The 18886-nt window shown below is 57.9% G+C and overlaps 1 protein-coding gene across 2 annotated transcripts in view; it reads right to left on the bottom strand.

The window, feature by feature from the left end:
* CPNE5 (copine 5) overlaps nucleotides 1-18886 on the bottom strand; it is a 197881-nt gene that overhangs the window by 124918 nt on the left and 54077 nt on the right. For both annotated transcript variants that reach the window (XM_084611211.1, XM_084611212.1), the window contains exons 4-6: nucleotides 8734-8837; nucleotides 8175-8214; nucleotides 7153-7229 (exon numbers count right to left, since the gene is read on the bottom strand). In XM_084611211.1, the coding sequence (XP_084467337.1) occupies nucleotides 7153-7229; nucleotides 8175-8214; nucleotides 8734-8837 (221 nt within the window). The remainder of the gene's footprint in view (nucleotides 1-7152; nucleotides 7230-8174; nucleotides 8215-8733; nucleotides 8838-18886) is intronic.

Raw genomic sequence — 18886 nt, 5'->3', positions numbered from 1 at the left:
CATTAAGAACAGTTCTACTTCGTCACAGAGCCCCCCCAGGATTCCTAGGCCCAGCCTTGTTGGGGTTACGAGGACTCTGCCAGACAGGAGAGTGCAAGGGGAGTCCTCAAGGACAGGGAGGCCACTAGCTAAAGGAAGTGGGAGCGAGGACTCAGATCCTTTTGCTAGCCCACTTCACTGGGGTAGTGCAGAAGCCAGGAAAGTTCCCCAGAATAGCGGGACTATTCCCCCGCTTACATAATCAAGACTTCCCAGCCTGCAGAGCCAGGAAGCTAGTTTAATGTGAGGTCACCTCGCCCACCTTTCCTGCAGTGCCAGTAGATGGTTCACAGTGATGCTCCCATCTCTGTGCCCTACAGGATCCCAGCCCTTGGCTTCCTGTTGAATCAGGTTTGGTCGCTTTGTAAAACGTCTTCTGGGGAGTGAGCGCGGGGCGAGTGTTACTGAAAAACCCGACAGTAGCCAGAGTCCACAAACCCTCCACACACCATGGCTGGGCTGGCTCCCTGCCTACCCCCTTGTACACTCACCACCCCCAGGCCAGGCCATGTGCTCTGCAGGACCCTGCCCCTCGGGATGTCCTGGCTGTGCACCATCCAGTGGATGGGGACAGCAGAAGAGGGGGCTGGCGTGGAGGGCAGGTGTGTGGGGCAGTGCTGGCAGGCAGGGGAGGGGGATGGTGGGCTGAGGAAGACTGCCCTGCTGGGTTTGTGCTGGGACAGCCTGGCAGGACTGGAAGTCAGCCAGGAGACCCAAGGCAGGGAGGTCTCTTACCCCAGCGAATGGTTACAGCCCTGCTCACGGGCAGGCCGGCTCCAGCTCCCACTCCAGCCCTCCCAGCTCGGTCCCGCACGCTCCCCCAGGCAGGCACACTTGTGTGTGCTCTCACGGGGGCAAGCATGCCAGGGCAGGGCTGGTGACGGAGCAGTCCCCGGAGCAGACCCCTGCCTTTGAGAGCTGTTGGGGGTGGGAGGATGGTCCAGTCATGAAGGCATTGTGCTGGGATTTGGGGCATCAGGGATCAATTCCTGGCTTCCCGTGTGACCCTGACCATGTCTCTGAGTCTCAGTTTCCCCATCTGTAGCACTGGCATTGATGGTTATTTCACCAGTGTTTGTGAGCTGCTGAGGACCCCAGCAATAGGTTGACAGGAATCTGCCCCTCTCCAAAAGAACTGCAAGCCCTGGCTCTTTTGGCCTTGCCAATGGATTAATTCCTGCTGGCTGGGAGTGCTGCAGGAAGCAGGGGGTTTGTTCTGGCTCAGCAGCATCTTAGCTGGCTCAGATTAAGCTTTGGGAAGTGTCCAAATGGGCTCCGCATAAAGATGTTTAATAATAACTGCCAATAATAGTATGTTCTGTGTCTCACACCCACGCACGCCCATGCCCACGCACGCCCATGCCCACGCATGCCCATGCCCATGCATGCCCACACCCATGCCCACACCCATGCCCACGCCCACCCATGCCCACGCCCATGCCCACGCATGCCCACGCCCATGCACACCCACACATGTGCAGGTACACACACACACACACACACACACACAGGTGCTCTCTTCCTTGCTCTCTGACACATACAATAAACAGAATTTGGCATCCAGTCCAACAATTAGGGCAGCAAAACCCCCACCTGCCAGAGGGAATTCTCAGCTGCCACACTGCTCTGAAGCAAGCTCCTGCTAGCTAGAGTGAAACGAACCCTCCAGGAGCAATTCTGAAGGGTTGCAAGTAGCCTTAAAATAAGAGAAAAAAATTCCTACAACCCCGCCCCGTAACTCCAACCTGGCACCGGCTGCGGGTGCTAAATAAGGTTACCTGCCATGCAGCCCCCTCTCTGCCTCACCCCACTCCCCAGAACTGTTCTTATCAAGCACTCTGACAATCCCCTGGGTCTGATCTGCGGGTCCCTGGGAGTGGCCTGGGAGCAGCGGGGGCACTGAGCCATCCAGCGCATTTCAAAATGGGAAACGCTCCTCTCCAGGGAAACAGATCCCCCTTCCCTGAATGGCAGCAGCACTAGGGGGACCCAGCTGGAAATGGTGCGATCCTTAGGGGCTAGATGGATTTAGTCCATCTCAGGAGCTGGCCACCCTCCGGTGGTGTTTCCACTGTCCCAGTCACTGCAGTACCAGAGCAGGTCACACTCTTTCCCCTCCTGCACCCCGTGCCCCAGCACAGAGCTGTTATCCCCCATGGAGCACAGACGACTAAGTGGGAGGTGGGATTCTCAGCTGGCCTAGACGTTCCCATGCCAGCTCTGCTTGAGCTGCAATCCCAGCTGACCCTCTATGCGGGCAGCTGGCCCGAGCCACCCTGCTGTTTATGTTTACAGATGGTGGTCAAACGGAGACGAACCCTGTGTGAATTGCCTAGGTCACAAACGAGTCCAGGGCTGAGCAGGGCATTGGAGCCAGGTCTCCCAGCGCCCAGCCTAGGGTCCGGACCATTGGCCCCCCTTCCTTTCAAGTCTAGAGCCGGGAGAGTGCTTCATGGTGTGACACAGCCCTATGCTTGGGCAGGCCTGGGGAGGGGCAGGGAAACCTGAGGGACCCCCTGCAGCAGACTAAGCCAGTGCCGGAAGCACCCAGCTTGCACAGGGAGCAGTGGCTGGCAGGCTTCTCGGGCCTCATGCGGGGCTCTCCCTCCAGGGCTCTCCCTCCTCTGCTGTGATGGACAGGCGGGCACAGCTGGGGAGACCAGTCCCACCTCCCATTTCAAAGCAAGCCACACACGCTTCCTGCCTGTGACACAGGTCAGCAAGGCCCTGCTTCACCTGGGACTGACGCCCAGCACTGTCAGCTCCACGTGCCGGCCTGGCACCGGGCGCTTGCCTGCTACACTGATGCTGTGCAGGGGTGGGAAAGGCCCCAGGAAGAATGACTCTGCATGCTTGACTTGGTTTATTAGCCCTGGGGTGGTCCATGGCTGGGGAGTTGGGCATTTCCTATCAGACAAAGAAGGCCTGAAAAGTGTTTTCTTAAAAGATTTGCCTGCTTGTTTGTTACATTAGAAATTCAGGTCTCATCCACCCTAACCATCTTTGCCTGGGGCTCTCTCAGGATGGCTGGAAAGCTAGCAGGATTATGACTTTGCAGGTACCAAGGAAGTGAAACCTCGGCCACCGAGGGGAGAAGGGAGAGTTGGTCAGGCTGGTCGAAGCACTTTTTTTGGGGGGTGGAGGGGGGTGTCACGGAGTCCCTGGGCGATGCTCTGGAACTGCTCCCCATGAAGCCAGTCAGGACTCTGGGGAAGTCTCCTCTCTGGGAGCAGCCTGTCTGCAGGACACACAGCTCACACAGCTTCCACCTTCCTGGGTCTGACCTCGGAGCATTCAGCATCCTCTGTCCCTCCGTGCGCTTCCCACAGCGAGTCCGCTCAGACGGGGCTCCTGGGGAAGCCAGAGGGTCCTGCCCCGCAACTTTGCAGTCAGACGTGACTCTCAGCCAGCCAGTAAAACAGAGGTTTATTAAACAACAGGAACATGGTCTAAAACAGAGCTTGTAGGTGCAGAGAACAGGACCCCTCAGCTGGGTCCATTATGGGGGGCAGTCAGCCAGACAACCCCGTCTGCCCTTCACTCCATGTCTCCAGCCAGCCCCAAACTGAAACTCCCTCCAGCCCCTCCTCCTCTGGGCTTTGTTCCTTTCCCGGGGTCAGGAGGTCACCGGATCCCTTTGTTCTCCAACCCTTCAGCTCTCACCTTGCAGCGGGGAAGGGCCCAGGCCATCAGTTGCCAGGAAACAGGGTGTCGGCCATTCTCTGTGTCCAGACCCCTGCACACGCCTACCCGCTAGGGCTCTGCAAGGATCATACACCCTTACCCCACCCCCTAGAGACTTAAGAACTGCCTAGGGGAAACTGAAGCACCCCCACACTATTCAGAAGAAACATTAAGAACAGTCTCACTTCGTCACATCGGGTTGAAGCACTGTTTTTTTTGGGGGGGGGGGTGTTAATGGGTATTTAACTCACACTCCTGAGAAACTCTTGGGAGAAAAGTGATCTTTGTTAATGTCTGGGCACTGATACTCTGTCAGTTTCGGGTCCCCAATCCACAGCTCTGGGTCCCCCGACGAGATAGCCAGCAAAAGCTGGGAAAGCCAATCTTGACATTCCCAAGATTTCAAAGGGAAAAAACAAAACGCCTCAAATCACCCCCCTCTGGGTCTCCTTTCTCTGTCAGCAAGGAGCAGTGAACAGCATACTTCAGGTCGGCTTTAAACACCAGAGTCCTTTTCAGTGGCTGAAGATGCCCAGAAATCCCAGTGGAGGTTGCCATGGTGACCCTTGGGGAATTGCATTATCCCCACATAGATGCCTAGCGACTGATCGCTGGCCCTGGTGCCATTGCACCTCCCAACCCCAATTCTCTAGTGTAAGAATTCGCACGCCCCTTGTGCAGGGCACTGTCCCACATGCACTGCTGGGAGCAGCCGGCTAGTGACCTACCCAGGGAGTTTGGGGTGGAGGCGGCACTAGGACTGAGGGCTCGTGAACCCCTGGCCCACCCTCCCCGCCCGCCATGAGCGCCTGCTGCTGTTGCTGGCCAAGGCGGCTGGTGCGGTTCTGGCTGCAGGGCATGCGAGGCAGAGGCCGGCGGAGGCCAGCAGTCGGGGAGAGAAGGGGCAGGCGGGTGAGCGGCTGGGCCGGGAGCCAGGCTGCTCGCGCAGTAGAGTCCGAGTTGCTCTGGGTTTACAGGCCAGGCCTCAGACACTCGGTCCTATTTACACTCTCAGCCTTGCACCGCTGGGCTAGCAAAGCCTCATCTGCCCACCAGAGGCCGAGCACAGGAGGAAAACACCTGCTGGCTCCGCACTGATCATACCAGGACCTCAGGGAGCGAGAGGCCAGGGGGGAACCAGGGGAAAGTCACCAGGACGATGTTGTACAATCCCGTCTCCAGCAGCCCACGGTGGCTGTGATTCTCTTGCCTGGCTCTGCACCGTACAAACGCAGCTCAGGGCCTGGTCCCTCCTCCCCCACCCCCCGCCCCTCAGCCACTGGGTGTAACCCAGAAGTAACCCCACTAGCCTGATGCCCCTTGCACTCACCCCCTGTAACCCAGGAGTAACCCCACCTGCCAGATGCCTCACGCCCTGTAAACCAGGAGTAATCCTACTTGCCCGATGCCCCTCGCACTCACCCTCCTGAATCCCAGGAGTAACCCCCCTGGCCCAATGACCCTTGCACTCACCCCCTGTAAGCCAGAAGTAACCCCACTGGCCCGATTCCCCTCACACCCACCCCCTGTAACCCAGGAGTGAGCCCATGTGATTAAGTGGGACTGTTCTTAATGTTTCCTCTGAATACTGTAGGGGTGCCTCAGTTTCCCCTAGGCATTTATTAAGTCTCTAGGTGGTGGGATAAGGTGATGTAATTGTTGAAGAGCAAAGGGCCAGTGTACATAAATGCCCGACACTCTGTCCCCTGGCAACTTGGGCGGGGAGGAATAGCTCAGTGGTTTGAGCTTTGGCCTGCTTGAGGGGGCCATTTAGGGATATGGGGCAAAAATTGGGGATTGGTCCTGCTTTGAGCAGGGGGTTGGACTAGATGACCTCCTGAGGTCCCTTCCAACCCTGATATTCTATGATTCTATAAACTGATGGCCTGGGCCCTTCCCCCCTAAAAGGTGAGAGCTAAAGGGTTGGAGAACAAAGGAATCAGGTGACCTCCTGGCCCAGGGAAAGGGACAAAGCCCAGAGGAGGAGGGGCTGGAGAGTGAGTCAGTTTGGGGCTGGCTGGGGACATGGAGTGAAGTGCAGACGTGGTTGTCTGGCTCATTGCCCCTCAAAATGGACCCAGCTGAGGGGTCCGGTTCTCTGCACCTACAAGCTCTGTGTTAGACCATGTTCCTGTCGTCTAATAAACCCTCTATCTTACTGGCTGGCTGAGAGTCACATCTGACTGCGGAGTTGGGGGGCAGGACCCTCTGGCTTCCCCAGGAGCCCCGCCTGCGCGGACTCGCTGTGGGAAGCGCACGGAGGGGCAGAGGATGCTGAATGAACCGAGGTCAGACCCAGGAAGGTGGAAGCTGTGTGAGTCGTGTGTCCTGAAGACAGGCTGCTCCCAGAGAGGAGGCTTCACCAGAGTCCTGACTGGCTTTGTAGGGATCAGTTCCAGAGCATCGCCCGGGGACTCCGTGACACCTTGTCATGGAGTCCCCAGACGATGCTCTGGAACTGCTCCCTATGAAGCCAGTCAGGACTCTGGTGAAGCCTCCTCTCTGTGAGCAGCCTGTCTGCAGGGCAAAAAGCTCACACAGCTTCCACCTTCCTGGGTCTGACCTCGGAGCCTTCAGCATCCTCTGCCCCTCTGTGTGCTTCCCTCAGCGAGTCCGCTCAGGCAGGGTCCTGGGGAAGCCAGAGGGTCCTGCCCCCCAACTCCGCAGTCAGACGTGACTCTCAGCCAGACAGTAAGATAGAAGGTTTATTAGACAACAGGAACATGGTCTAAAACAGAGCTTGGAGGTGCAAAGAACAGGACCCCTCAGCTGGGTCCATTTTGGGGGGCAGTGAACCAGACAACCATGTCAGCACTTCACTCCATGTCCCCAGCCAGCCCCAAACTGACTCACTCTCCAGCCCCTCCTCCTCTGGGCTTTGTCCCTTTCCCGAGCCAGGAGGTGACCTGATCCCTTTGTTCTCCAACCCTTTAGCTCTCACCTTGCAGGGGGGAAGGGCCCAGGCCATCAGTTGCCAGGAAACAGGGTGTCGGCCATTCTCTGTGTCCAGACCCCTGCACACACCTGCCCTCTAGGGCTCTGCAAGGATCACACACTCTTATCCCACCACCTAGATACTTAAAAACTGCCTAGGGGAAACTGAGACACCCCCACACTATTCAGAGGAAACATTAAGAACAGTCCTGCTTCGTCACACACCCCACTGGCCCGATACCCTTGCACTTACCCCCTGTAAACCAGGAGTAACCCCACTGGCCAGATTCCCCTCACACTCATCCCCTGTAACCTAGGAGTAACCGCACTGGGCCTGGTTCCCACAATGCTCTCCCCCATGTAAATCAGCAGTGACTCCCTGGAGCTCAAACCCCTCACTGAGCAGCATGGGGCACCACGAAGGTCTAAGCTGCTCACCCCTGCCCTGCTGTCCCCACACGCACCTGCCCTTTGCCCCATGTTCCCAGCACTCACGTCAGTGGCTTCTCCAGGCGGCTTCCTGCTGAGCCAACGATCTCCCCCAGTGTGCAGAACGCCTGGCCCAGGAAATCCTGGCGGGGCAAAGGACCATGATGAGCACCAAGAATCCGGATTCTCCGCTCAGACCCCTCAACACATCGGCCCTGCTGGTGGCCTTCGCTGGAGCAGGGCAAACCAATCAGTTTTCGTGAGAACGGGTCCTCACGGGGCAACAGCACCTTTGCACCAAGCGGGGGTGTTGCGGGAAGAATTCCGGTCTGGGACAGATGGGGAAATGTTTGTGCATTTGGCTCCTGGGAAACTGGCTCTTTGCAGGGCAAAACTTTGCAATGCAAAAGGTGATTTATGCTACTAGCAGTGGGCCATCCGAATCCCACTGGCAGCCTGGGGTCTCACTGTAAACGTACTGATGAGATGGGCCTGAATCCAGATTCATGGACTCCTGGCTCCCCTACTGGCCCCCGCTACCAGGATGGGCTGCAGCCACGCCCTGGCTCTGGGTCTCCCAACCATGAGCACATCTGACAATGACACGGGCACACAGAACAATCCCTGCCCTGGGGCAGGGCCCTGGGAAGCTGGCGATGTAGCCTGGCATGGGCTGACTATTCCCCATGGAGAGCCATCTCCACCCTCAGGCTCTACGCACCTGCTCAGCCAAGGCACCTGCAGCCCCCCTCAGCCCCAGGAATCCCCAGATGAAGTAACAGGGAGGTTCAGTCTCCAAGGCCCAGTCAACCTCAGACTGCCAGTAAGGGGGGCAAGTGGCATGGTGGTGAGGCAGCTGCCCGGTACCTGGCCAGAGACCCTCAAACTCACTCACATAGGGGCCACTGGGTGTCTGCCAGTCGTGAGGCCAGGCATCACCACGCCACTGGCAGTCCTGGCACCAGGCCTCCTTGCCAAACCCTGGTGCCCGGGTCCCCGCTGGGGCACGAGGCTGGAGTGTGCAGGGCAGGAGGGGTGAGAGCAGCTCTCATGGCGGGGCAGGCGGCAGGGAACATGCTCTTACTCACATGCTTTGAGAGGTCGGGGCTTTTGGAATCCACGTCGTACCTGCGGGGGCGGGAGGAGAAAGCACATGATGCGTGGCCATAGCACCCCCCCCTCCAGCAGGACCTGGCAATCCCCATCACCACCAGGCAGCTGCTCCTAGGGCAGTGCACGGCCTCCTGCTTGAGGGCAGGGCCTTGAACCCGGGTCTCCCACGTCCCATGGGGACGCCCTGGCCCCAAGCTATGGGCTAGGCTGGGGAGTCGCTTTCCAGTGTCCGGGGCTGGGAGATCTGACCATGATACTATGATAGACCATGATAGATCTGACATGATACATGGTATGTCCCCCCCCGCATGCACCAGGCCAGCGCACCACTGAGATGTCACACAGGCCGTCATGACAGGCTCTCACTGAATGTTGATGGGATTTGAGCACACGAGCAAAGCCCCAGCCAGGGTCACTCACTGTGCCCATATGTGGTTGTTATTGTAGGGTCTTCCCTGAGCTGCAGCGTTTGCCATTTTCCCCTCAGAGCCTCTCCCCCACCCCGCTCTGCAGGGCCGGGGCCCCGGCACTCACAGGTCGAAGCGCAGGCTCTGTTTCTCTTCGAAGAAGAAGTCGAGGATGAACTTGCGCACGAAGTCGGGGTTCAGGGTGTTGTCGATGACCTCGGTCCTGCCAAACTGCAGGACGAGAAGGACGCCAGTGAGCCGGGGCGTCATCCTTGGGGCTACAGGACATGGCCCGGGAGCACTTGGGGAGCAGAGTCTGGGACCCCAGTTCAATGGGGACAGTTAGACTAGGCCTGAGATCGAGCGAGCTGGCAGCTGCCCACCCCTCTGACCTTTCCCGGGCCGGGAGATGGGGAGGGAGGAACAGAGCCTGGGGGAAGAGAGACTTGTTGAGGGGGTAGATGCCTCGTGGTGTCTCCAGCTGCTAACTTCTGGCTCATGCCACAATGACCCTGGCACAGGCAGCTGCCCTGGCACAGAGCCCATGCAGGGAGAGTTCAGGAGGCTCTGTGATTAAGCCCCAAGGCAAATCAATTAAGCAGCTGTTAATTATACGTCATGTGTCCCCCTGAGCACAGAATAGCTGGGTGGACTCGCACACCTCTCCCGCCAGCTGCAAATTCATGGCTTCTCAGGGCAAGACTGTGACAAAGTCGGACTGTTCTTAATGTTTCCTCTGAATAGTGTGGGGGTGCCTCAGTTTCCCCTATGCAGTTCTTAAGTATCTAGGTGGGGGGATTAGGGTGTATGATCATTGCAGAGCCCTAGAGGGCAGGTGTGTGCAGGGGTCTGGACACAGAGAATGGCCGACACCCTGTTTCCTGGCAACTGATGGCCTGGGCCCTTCCCCCCTGCAAGGTGAGAGCTAAGGGGTTGGAGAACAAAGGAATCAGGTGACCTCCTGGCCCGGGAAAGGGACAAAGCCCAGAGGAGGAGGGGCTGGAGACAGTTTTCAGTTCAGAGGCTGGCTGGGGACATGGAGTGAAGTGCAGACGTGGTTGTCTGGCTCACTGCCCCCCAAAATGGACCCAGCTGAGGGGTCCTGTTCTTTGCACCTACAAGCTCTGTTTTAGACCATGTTCCTGTCGTCTAATAAACCTCTGTTTTACTGTCTGGCTGAGAGTCACGTCTGACTGCGGAGTTGGGGTGCAGGACCCTCTGGCTTCCCCAGGAGCCCCGCCTGAGCGGACTCGCTGTGGGAAGCCCACAGAAGGGCAGAGGATGCTGAAGGCTCCGAGGTCAGACCCAGGAAGGTGGAAGCTGTGTGAGCCGTGTGCCCTGGAGACAGGCTGCTCACAGGAAGGAGACTTCCCCAGAGTCCTGACTGGCTTCATGGGGAGCAGTTCCAGAGCATCGCCCAGGGACTCTGTGACAACTGGTGGCAGTGGTGGGATCTACTGCACCCCGTGGATGGCGCTTCCTGCAGTAAGTGACTGGGGAGCAGTAAAACGAAGGGGGATTGACGGGGACCAGGCGTGCTGAAGATTCAGAGAGAGACGGTTTCGGGGGGTGGTTAACCCCTGGGAGTGTGTGACCAGTGAGAAGGACTTTTGCAGTAACAGGGTTCCCCTGCGGATTGCAGCGAGCAGTCCAAGGGGCGGAGGAGTCTGCAGCTCGACCCTGGCAAAGAGGTGGTGACCTCGAGAAGGGCTGGCACACTAGGGGTTCTCCCTGGAAACCGTGGGGAGCTGTGAACACACGGGCCTGTGAGTCCACAACAACTTGGGAGGAGCGGAGTGATGGCCTGTCACCGTCTCCTTAAGAAGGACATTGTAACCCTGTGCAGAAAGAGAGGGTTGAGCGTTGGAAAGTTCACCAAAGCAGAGTTAATCGTGCAGCTGGAGGAGGATGACCGCTCTAAGGAACAGATTCCTGACCCCAAATGGGGCTATCGCAGGATCTGGGAGCAGCTGGAGCGGGAGCCAGGCATCGCCAAGACTCCTGTCCCCGACCAGACGGGGGTCTTCACGATCGGGTTCCCCATCAGGGGATCGGAGATGGATGGGATTGGAGCTGAGTCCGAGAGAGCAAGAGGACTGTGAGAGACAGCGAGAGCCCGAGAAAGAGCTGCAGAAGCAGCAGCAGCATGAACTGGCGGTGGTGGGGCGGAGAGGCCTAGGGGACCTCCCTGAGGTGAGTGGGGATAGACCCCAGGGGGCCAGTTCCGCAGGGATCCTCAAGACTAAATTGCTGCCCCTGGTTAAGGGGCGGGGGATGTGGATGCCACCTCACTGCCTTTGAGCAGGCTGGCGATTTGAACCAGGGGGACCCTGCAGAAAAGCCCCGGTGTCTAGCTCCCTTGCTGAGTCCCAAGGCCATAGACTCCGTGAGCCAGATGGGTGGGGAGGTGGACAGGCTCCCACTCCTGACACCAACCGATATGTCTGTGTGGAGTCTCCTGGGGCCAGGCCCCTCGGACCTCCAGTGGGAGCGGAAGGTGATGGTCAATGGGGAGACATCCTTGGGGTCGTGAGATCCTGGGACAGAGAGAACTGTTTTCAGGGCCTGGGTGGTGCAGCCTCAGATGCTGAGGGGCTGTGTGAGGGTCCAAGGAATGAAGCCCCTCGCACTCTCTATTGCCCAGATCCCTGTGCAGACCCAGGAGGGGTGGGGCTGGCTGGCTGTTGGGGTTCTCCAGGATACCAGCTGCGAGACCCTGTTGTGGGGTGACTGTCTCTTTGGGACAGGATCCAGGCCTTGCTCCTGTAACTGCCGAGGGTTTGAATTTAGAATCATAGAATATCAGGGTTGGAAGGGACCTCAGGAGGTCATCTAGTCCAACCCCCTGCTCAAAGCAGGACCAGTCCCCAACTAAATCATCCCAGCCAGGGTTTTGTCAAGCCTGACCTTAAAAATATCTAAGGAAGGAGATTCCACCACCTCCTTAGGTAACGCATTCCAGTGTTTCACCACCCTCCTAGTGAAAAAGTTTTTCCTAATATCCAACCTAAATCTCCCCCACTTTGAATCCGGGGAACCAATCGGCGGAGAGGGAAATGGTCAGTGAAAATGCAGATGACCTGGCTGGCAGCAGGGAGGAGCTGCTAGGCTCAGGATACCTGCCTGCCTGTAACCAGACCCCTTGGGCTCGGTGGGACAGAGAGATGCTCCCTGCCCCCTTGCACACCGGAGAGGGGGCTCACGCTGGCTCTGATGCAGTGAGGAAAGCAGGGAGCTCGCTGCCTACCCCCACTGGGACAGCAAGGGCAGTGCTGAGCACAGTGGGAGCTGAGACCCCAGCTGAGTGGGGGGAGACACAGGCAGGGCAGGGGATCTGTGGGGAGTGGCAAGGTGCTTGGTAAGGAGAGTCTGGATGAGCCTAGGCAGCCTTGTGATCTGATGGCTTTGTCCAGTCAGCAGGGTGGGAAGGCGAGGAGAGTGGAAGATGAGAGTCCCTGGACCTTACCTGTTAGCTGGGTGAAGAATTGTGACAGTGAAGGAAACGTGTCTGTGTCTGTCAGGGGTATTGACTTGCCTGTGGAGGGAGCTACCCTGGTCTCCAAGCAGCTGTCTGTGACCAGCCTTGTGTGCTGGGACAAGGGGAATGAGATCCCAAGCTGTGTGTCTGGTAAAGGAGAAAGTGTGTCCGGCTCTTCTTGGTCTGTGGAGCAGACAGAAGGGGCCTTTCAGCCTGTGATGGTTGAGGGTTGTGCAGTTGTCTCAGAGTTGGTTCTGGATTCAGCTGAAGCCCAGGAGGGAAAGGGTCCTAAGTTTGTGTCTGCTCGGGAGAATGGCCCTGTAACTAGGTCGCATCCAGTTAGTGTCTATCCCAGGGATCCCAGAGACAATTCTGGTGCTTGTATTTTGCCTGTTGCTAGTGTGTGGCAAAGGGAAGGAGAATGCTTCTGACCTTTTATCTAGGAAGTCTGTAAGTTTGCCTGAAAGGGGATTGTGTAGGAATCTGCCGGACGGGCCAGAGGTAATTCTGGATGTAAGGGAGACCCAGATAGAGTCTGTTGTTGCTCAGGAAAGTGTTCCTCTAGAGCAAGCCCTAGGTAAAGAGGGTAAGAGCAGAATTTCTGTGAGGGGTGAATTATTGCATAGAAAAGCCCTAGGGAAAGGAATCCTCATGGAGTCTTTGCAAGCAGTTTACTGCCACTGAAGGGTGTGAAAGTGATTTAATCAAGACAGCTTCAGTTCCTAACAGCCAGAAATTTTCTGTTGTGATGAAGCCACTGACTTTCCTGTTGAAAGATCCAGTGTGGAGAGCTTTGAGAAGGTCTCAGACAGAGTGAAAGCTGTTAAGAAAGTTAAACAGTCCTATAACCAAGTGGCTGTGTTTGGCCAGCTTGTTGGGGAGAAGACTCAATCCCAGTTTGATCCTCTGGGGTTTTGGGGCAGCCAAAGGGCACGGGCCGCATAGACCTTCCCACATGCGGCCTACTAGTGCTATCGACCACCCCCGACCTAAGGGAGGGCGTGAAACTGGAAGGGCCTGATGTAACTCCTAACAAGGAATGGGAGAGATGCTGGGGCATCCATGGGAACGTTGCTGGCTTCGAACTTCCCCAGGTCACCAGCTAAAGTGACCCCACTCAGTTCGATCTTGAAGGGAGGACAGATGTGACGAAGTGGGACTGTTCTTAATGTTTCTTCTGAATAGTGTGGGGGTGCCTCAGTTTCCCCTATGCAGTTTTTAAGTATCTAGGTGGTGGGGTAAGGGGGTATGATCATTGCAGAGCCCTAGAGGGCAGGTGTTTGCAGGGGTCTGGACACAGAGAATGGCCGACACTTCCCCCCTGTGAGGTGAGACCTGCAGGGTTGGAGAACAAAGGAATCCGGTGACCTCCTGGCCCGGGAAAGGGACAAAGCCCAGAGGAGGAGGGGCTGGAGGGAGTTTCAGTTTGGGGCTGGCTGGAGACATGGAGTGAAGGGCAGACGTGGTTGTCTGACTCACTGCCCCCCAAAATGGACCCAGCTGAGGGGTCCTGTTCTCTGCACCTACAAGCTCTGTGTTAGACCATGTTCCTGTCGTCGAATAAACCTTCTGTTTTACTGGCTGGCTGAGAGTCACGTCTGACTGTGGAGTTGTGGGGCAGGACCCCCTGGCTTCCCCAGGACCCCACCTGGGCGGACTCGCTGTGGGAAGCGCACGGAGGGGAAGAGGATGCTGAAGGCTCCGAGGTCAGACCCAGGAAGGTGGAAGCCGTGTGAGCCCTGTGTCCTGCAGACAGGCTGCTCACAGGAAGGAGACTTCCCCAGAGTCCTGACTGGCTTCATGGGGAGCAGTTCCAGAGCATCGCCCAGGGACTCTGTGACAGAGACAAAGCCCAGAATAGGTGTGGGGGGCATGTGCGCATGCAGCTAGTACATAGCGGGGTCCTGGCTGTGAGATGGGGGTCTGCACCAGGAGCCATTCCAAAGAGAATCCAGACCCAGAGCCACCAGCAGCAGCGTCAATGAAAGGGAAAATGACACCAGGAGCATTATCCTGGAACTGGCGGAAGATGCTGATGCCCCTCAATCCCGACCTGCAGCCCCCTGCTAGCCCAGCCCTGGGCTTCCCCCACCCCCCAGCTCTGCTGGTGTCCCTCAGTGGGGGTAAGAATTCAAGACCTTCACATTCATGTCATGTGTGATCTAAACTGGAGTTCAGCTCCGCTCTCCAGTGGGCAGATGCCAGCAGCACAGTGGAACAGGCGGGGAGGACCTCGGGGTGTTCTCAGGCGCCCTGGGCATTGTCCCACCTGTCCCTGTGTGTGTGGCAGTGACCTGAGTGCAGGCCGGGGACGCAGACGTGTGTGTTCTGGGAGCACGCAGAGACGTCAGGGGTGCAGACGCTTGCCCGGAGCAGCAGCAGCAGCCTTGTGCCTAGAAGCTGCATCCAGGCTCCCACCGCGCTCGGTGCTGTATGTCCGTCCCCGCCCTGCAGAGCTGGCAGCACAAACAGACAAGACAGCAGGAGGGTGGGAAGGGAAGCAGAGACCCAGAGAGGGAAAATGACTTGACCAAGGTCCCACAGCTGGTCATTGGCAGAGCCAGGAACGGACACCAGGGTGAATTCCTGGCCCTGGTGAAGTCAATGGCAAACCTCTCCTTGATCCAGCGGAGCCAGGATTTCACCCCAGGGCTCTGGGCACCAACCCCGCACCCTCTCACCCAGACCTTGCTGTCTCCTGTCGGGACAGTGGGGCTCCCCCCGGCCCAGCAGCCATGTGAGTTGAGTGGCCAGAGCTGGCCCCTGGGCTTTCCTGTTTGATGCTGCTTATGGCAGGGACATACAAGCCTGCTGAGTGTTTCCTGGCACCCCTGGGGCTGCGGCAGGCACTGGCAAAGGTTACTGGGATTCCCACCCCTCCTGGTGCTCACACAGAGACTGTTTGCTGAGCCCACTCTTTAATCTCTGGAAAGCTCTGGGCTAACAATGCAGTAACCCGCCCTGCTCCACTCCTGTCCCCAGGTAGAGCCGGCACATCGGTCCCCAGCCAGTGGCAGGGCGATGGGACCTCTGAGGCATCTGAACGCGTGACAGCTGCTCCAGCGAACCCCTGATGTACAAACAAGGCGACTCCACCCGCAAATCCTTGGGGCGGGGGTGTGTGTCAAGATGACAATGCAAATGCCCCAATTCCTGAGCACGATACACATGCTGGGCTAAATCCTCAGCTGGTGTAAATTGGCATCACTCCATCACCTTCCATAGCGCTATGTCCATTTACACCAACCAGGGACCTGGGCTATAGATCAGAACCCTCACAGCCCCCCTCCCCTGAGAGTATAGGCAGTTGCAGTATCACTAACCCAGCCTTACTGATGAGGAAACTGAGGCACAGAAAGGGAAAATGATTTGTCCAGGGTCACCCAGTGAGTTGGGGGCAGGGTGGGGAAAAGACCTGGGAGTGTTGAGATCTGGCAGTGATGGGTTGAATAGAAATGCCATAGATAGATAGATAGATAGATAGATATTAAAAACACCGATGAGTATGCAAATAAATTGTGTAAATCTAGCCTCCCCTGTTTCCAAGGTTTCCCGGCTTTCTGCATTTCTCCCCAAGGGATTGTTCAGTTTCATGCTTTTTCTCTAGTCAGTTTCATTTCCGGCTTCTCCTCCCCTGGTGCAGGAACACTGGGCCAGACCCTCCCCAGGTGCAAATCCCCCTGCATCCGTCCCAGAAAATGCAGCAATGTCGATTTATGCCAGCTGAGGATCGGGTCAGTCTCACTGGCAGGATGCTCGCCTGCTGCCCGCCCTCCTGCAGGGGTGAATTCCTCCTTGGCACAGTGGCCCCTGGGGGCTTTCCTGCTTCTTCCAGGCAGGTGTGAATAGAGCCCCTCAAGCGCTGTGACCATCATCCCCCTCAGTGGAAATAGAGCTATCGCAGCACTGGGCCCCATCTACACTGACCCTCCACTCGGGGATCAGTGTCACCTCCCTGGCAGGGTGAGTGGCAGTCAGCCCCAGTTAGCTCCCCCCCCCCGAGTCCCTGCATAGACCAAGAACCACCCCGGCTCCATGAGCTGCATGGGATGGGTGAGGCCAGAGGACAGGAAATAACTGGCATCACTGGGGAGAACTGATAGTTTTATAATGGTGACCCCTGACAATTACCCTCCCAGTGGGCCAGTGATGCTGGTAGCCTCTGACAGGGAATATGAGGCAGAGAAGTGAGCGGCCCACTCAAGAGTCACGTCTGCTCAGGCAACAAGGGGCCATCCAGGGATTCCTGCAGCCAGCCCATAGCGGGCAGGTGAGCTAGCAGCTCAGTGCTGGGGCCAGGGTTAGCTCTCAAGAGCCCAGACCCATGGCCTCTGCCTGTACACTTGCCACTGCTCTCACTGGCTGGCCAGGGGCCTGAGCCGAGCCCCAGGGAAGTCAGTGGAAAGTCTCCCCCACCCAGATCCTCAAAGGTATGTAGGCTCCTAACTTCCACTGAAGTCAATGGGAGTTAGGGGCCCAAGTGCCTTTGAGGAGCTGGCCATGCTGGCTCCACCGGCCGCTATATCAAGCCAAGGAGATGGACCAGCTGACTCGCTGTTAAACAAACAACAATTTAAACTCCCCCTTGACTGTCCCAGCACCTCCTCCCCTCGGCTGGCACAATCTGCTGCCGATTGGCTGGCTCGTTAAGGCCCCGTTGTCTCCAACAAGGCTCCGAAATTACCTTTCCTCCCATGCGGGCGTGTCACCTGCATGCAGCTGTCGCTTGGCTCAGCTATTGAGGCCATGTCTGCAGGGTTTGTGCTAACTGGGCCGTCGAGCTGCCTGGGACTGCGGGAGCCGAACCTGGGCTCGGGGAGTGGTGGGAACGGAGAGGCAGGCCCCGCACCTGGGGAGGCCCAGCTGTTCCTGGGGCCATTGAGGAGCCGGGCGGGGGGTGTGTGTGTGAACGTTCGCTTTTCTGAGCTAAGGAGGGTTGGACCAGGCTGGAATGCAGATGGGAGACTTCCCAGGAAGACGCAGGGATTAGCTACACGTGAGGGGCGCCCCCCCGGCGTAGACGACCTCTCCCCCCTGAGGGAGCAGCTCGGCCGATGGGAGAATTCTTGCACACCCAGAGCAATGCAGCCAAGCCGACCGAATGCTCTAGCCTCGAGCAGGCCTCAGTGCCTGAGTCTGGGCTGGCCCTTCCCACGCTGCGGCTGAGGGCCTGGTGCCCAGCGTGCCCTGATCTAATCTCGAACGGCCCTGGAATCTTCACAGCTGAGAATGCGATGGGGCCACTGCGGTCTGGTAAAGGGAAGCACAAGCCTGGATCTAGGGTAGCATGAGATTTAGCCTCTGCCAAGGAGCCCCTGGGGGTGGCGCGACTCTGTGCGGGTGGGGGGGAGGGCAGGAGCTGGCCAGCGTCTGCTTTCAGAGGTGCTGAGAACATGCAACTTCCAGTGGAATCGGGGGGGGGGGGGGGGGGGGGCTCAGCACAGCTGGAATTCGGGCCTCAAGGTGGCGCTGGGTGCCTTGGGAGTCGGTGGGGGGCTCTCCCCCAGGCCCATGGCCTCAGCATGGCGCGGCCCGTCCCAGGGACAGCTCCGCCTCTGATGGGAGCGCCGCCCAGGTGTCTAGGCGAACCAGCCCGGGAGCGCTGCCCAGGTGTCTAGGCGAACAAGCCCGGTAGAGCCACCCGGGAGCCCTGGGAGGGGCCATTCTGGCGTACAGAGGCCGGGGGCGTGGGCAGTGTCGTGGGCAGAGGAGAGCATGACCTGGCTGGGCTCTGTGCCGGCTCCACCCATCTGACCACCAGTGCCCCGGCTGGAAAATGGGGGTATTTTCTGTGAAAAGTTTTTGAAAGAAATCAGGACATTTTCATTAAAAGCCACGTTCTGTCTGGCCCACTTGCGAGCCCACCTGCACCCGGAAGCACTGTTTGGGCCCACGTGCGTACATGCAGACAGCCACTGGGCAAACCTTTCGCGGGAAAACCAAGTGTTCTGCTCTTAAAAGCCCAGTCTCCAGTCAGCCCATCTTCCCAGCCTCCCCTGGCTGGGAGCTACATGGCTATTGCCCTCTAGGCCTGCCCACGCCCCGCTAATGCACTCGCCCCAGGCCCAGCTAAAGTGCCTTTTAAGGGCCTGCCACTGGCATGGTGCAGCTTTGCCAGGCATCCCTCTGGCTGCTGCTGAGCCTTGGGACCCTGCTAGCCCCACCTGGTGAGCCGAGGGGGAGTGGGACCGAATGGGCACAGACTCCTTCCGGCCCAAGCAGAAGGACTGGGGCCTGAAGGGCCCGATCCAGCCCCTGGCCATACAGCTGCAGCTCCCCTTGCCTTCCCCTGGAGCTGCACGCACGTCTCTGAGCCCTGCATTGCACTGTGCCCACCCAGTCCGTTCGCCCCATGGAGGCAGCATTGTCTAGTGACAGGTTTCAGAGTAACAGCCGTGTTAGTCTGTATTCGCAAGAAGAAAAGGAGGACTTGCGGCACCTTAGGGACTAACCAATTTATTTGAGCATGAGCTTTCGTGAGCTACAGCTCACTTAATCGGATGCATACCGTGGAAACTGCAGCAGACTTTATATACACACAGAGATCATGAAACAATACCTCCTCCCGCCCCACTGTCCTGCTGGTAATAGCTTATCTAAAGTGATCATCAAGTTGGGCCATTTCCAGCACAAATCCAGGTGTCTAGTCTAGTGTCTAGTGGTTATAGCACCAGACTGCATGTCAAGAGATTTGGCTCCATTCCCAGATTGCTCACTGACTGGCTGTGTGAGCTTGAGTGAATCCCTGCCCCGCTCGGTGCCTCAGTTTCCCCATCTCTGCTAGCCCATCCATGAGTTCAGC

This window comes from Lepidochelys olivacea (genome assembly GCF_965140295.1).
Source record: "Lepidochelys olivacea isolate rLepOli2 genome assembly, chromosome: 21".
NCBI lineage: Eukaryota > Metazoa > Chordata > Testudines > Cheloniidae > Lepidochelys > Lepidochelys olivacea.
The sequence above is the reverse complement of the archived record's forward strand: the minus strand, read 5'-3'. Positions and strand labels throughout refer to the sequence as shown.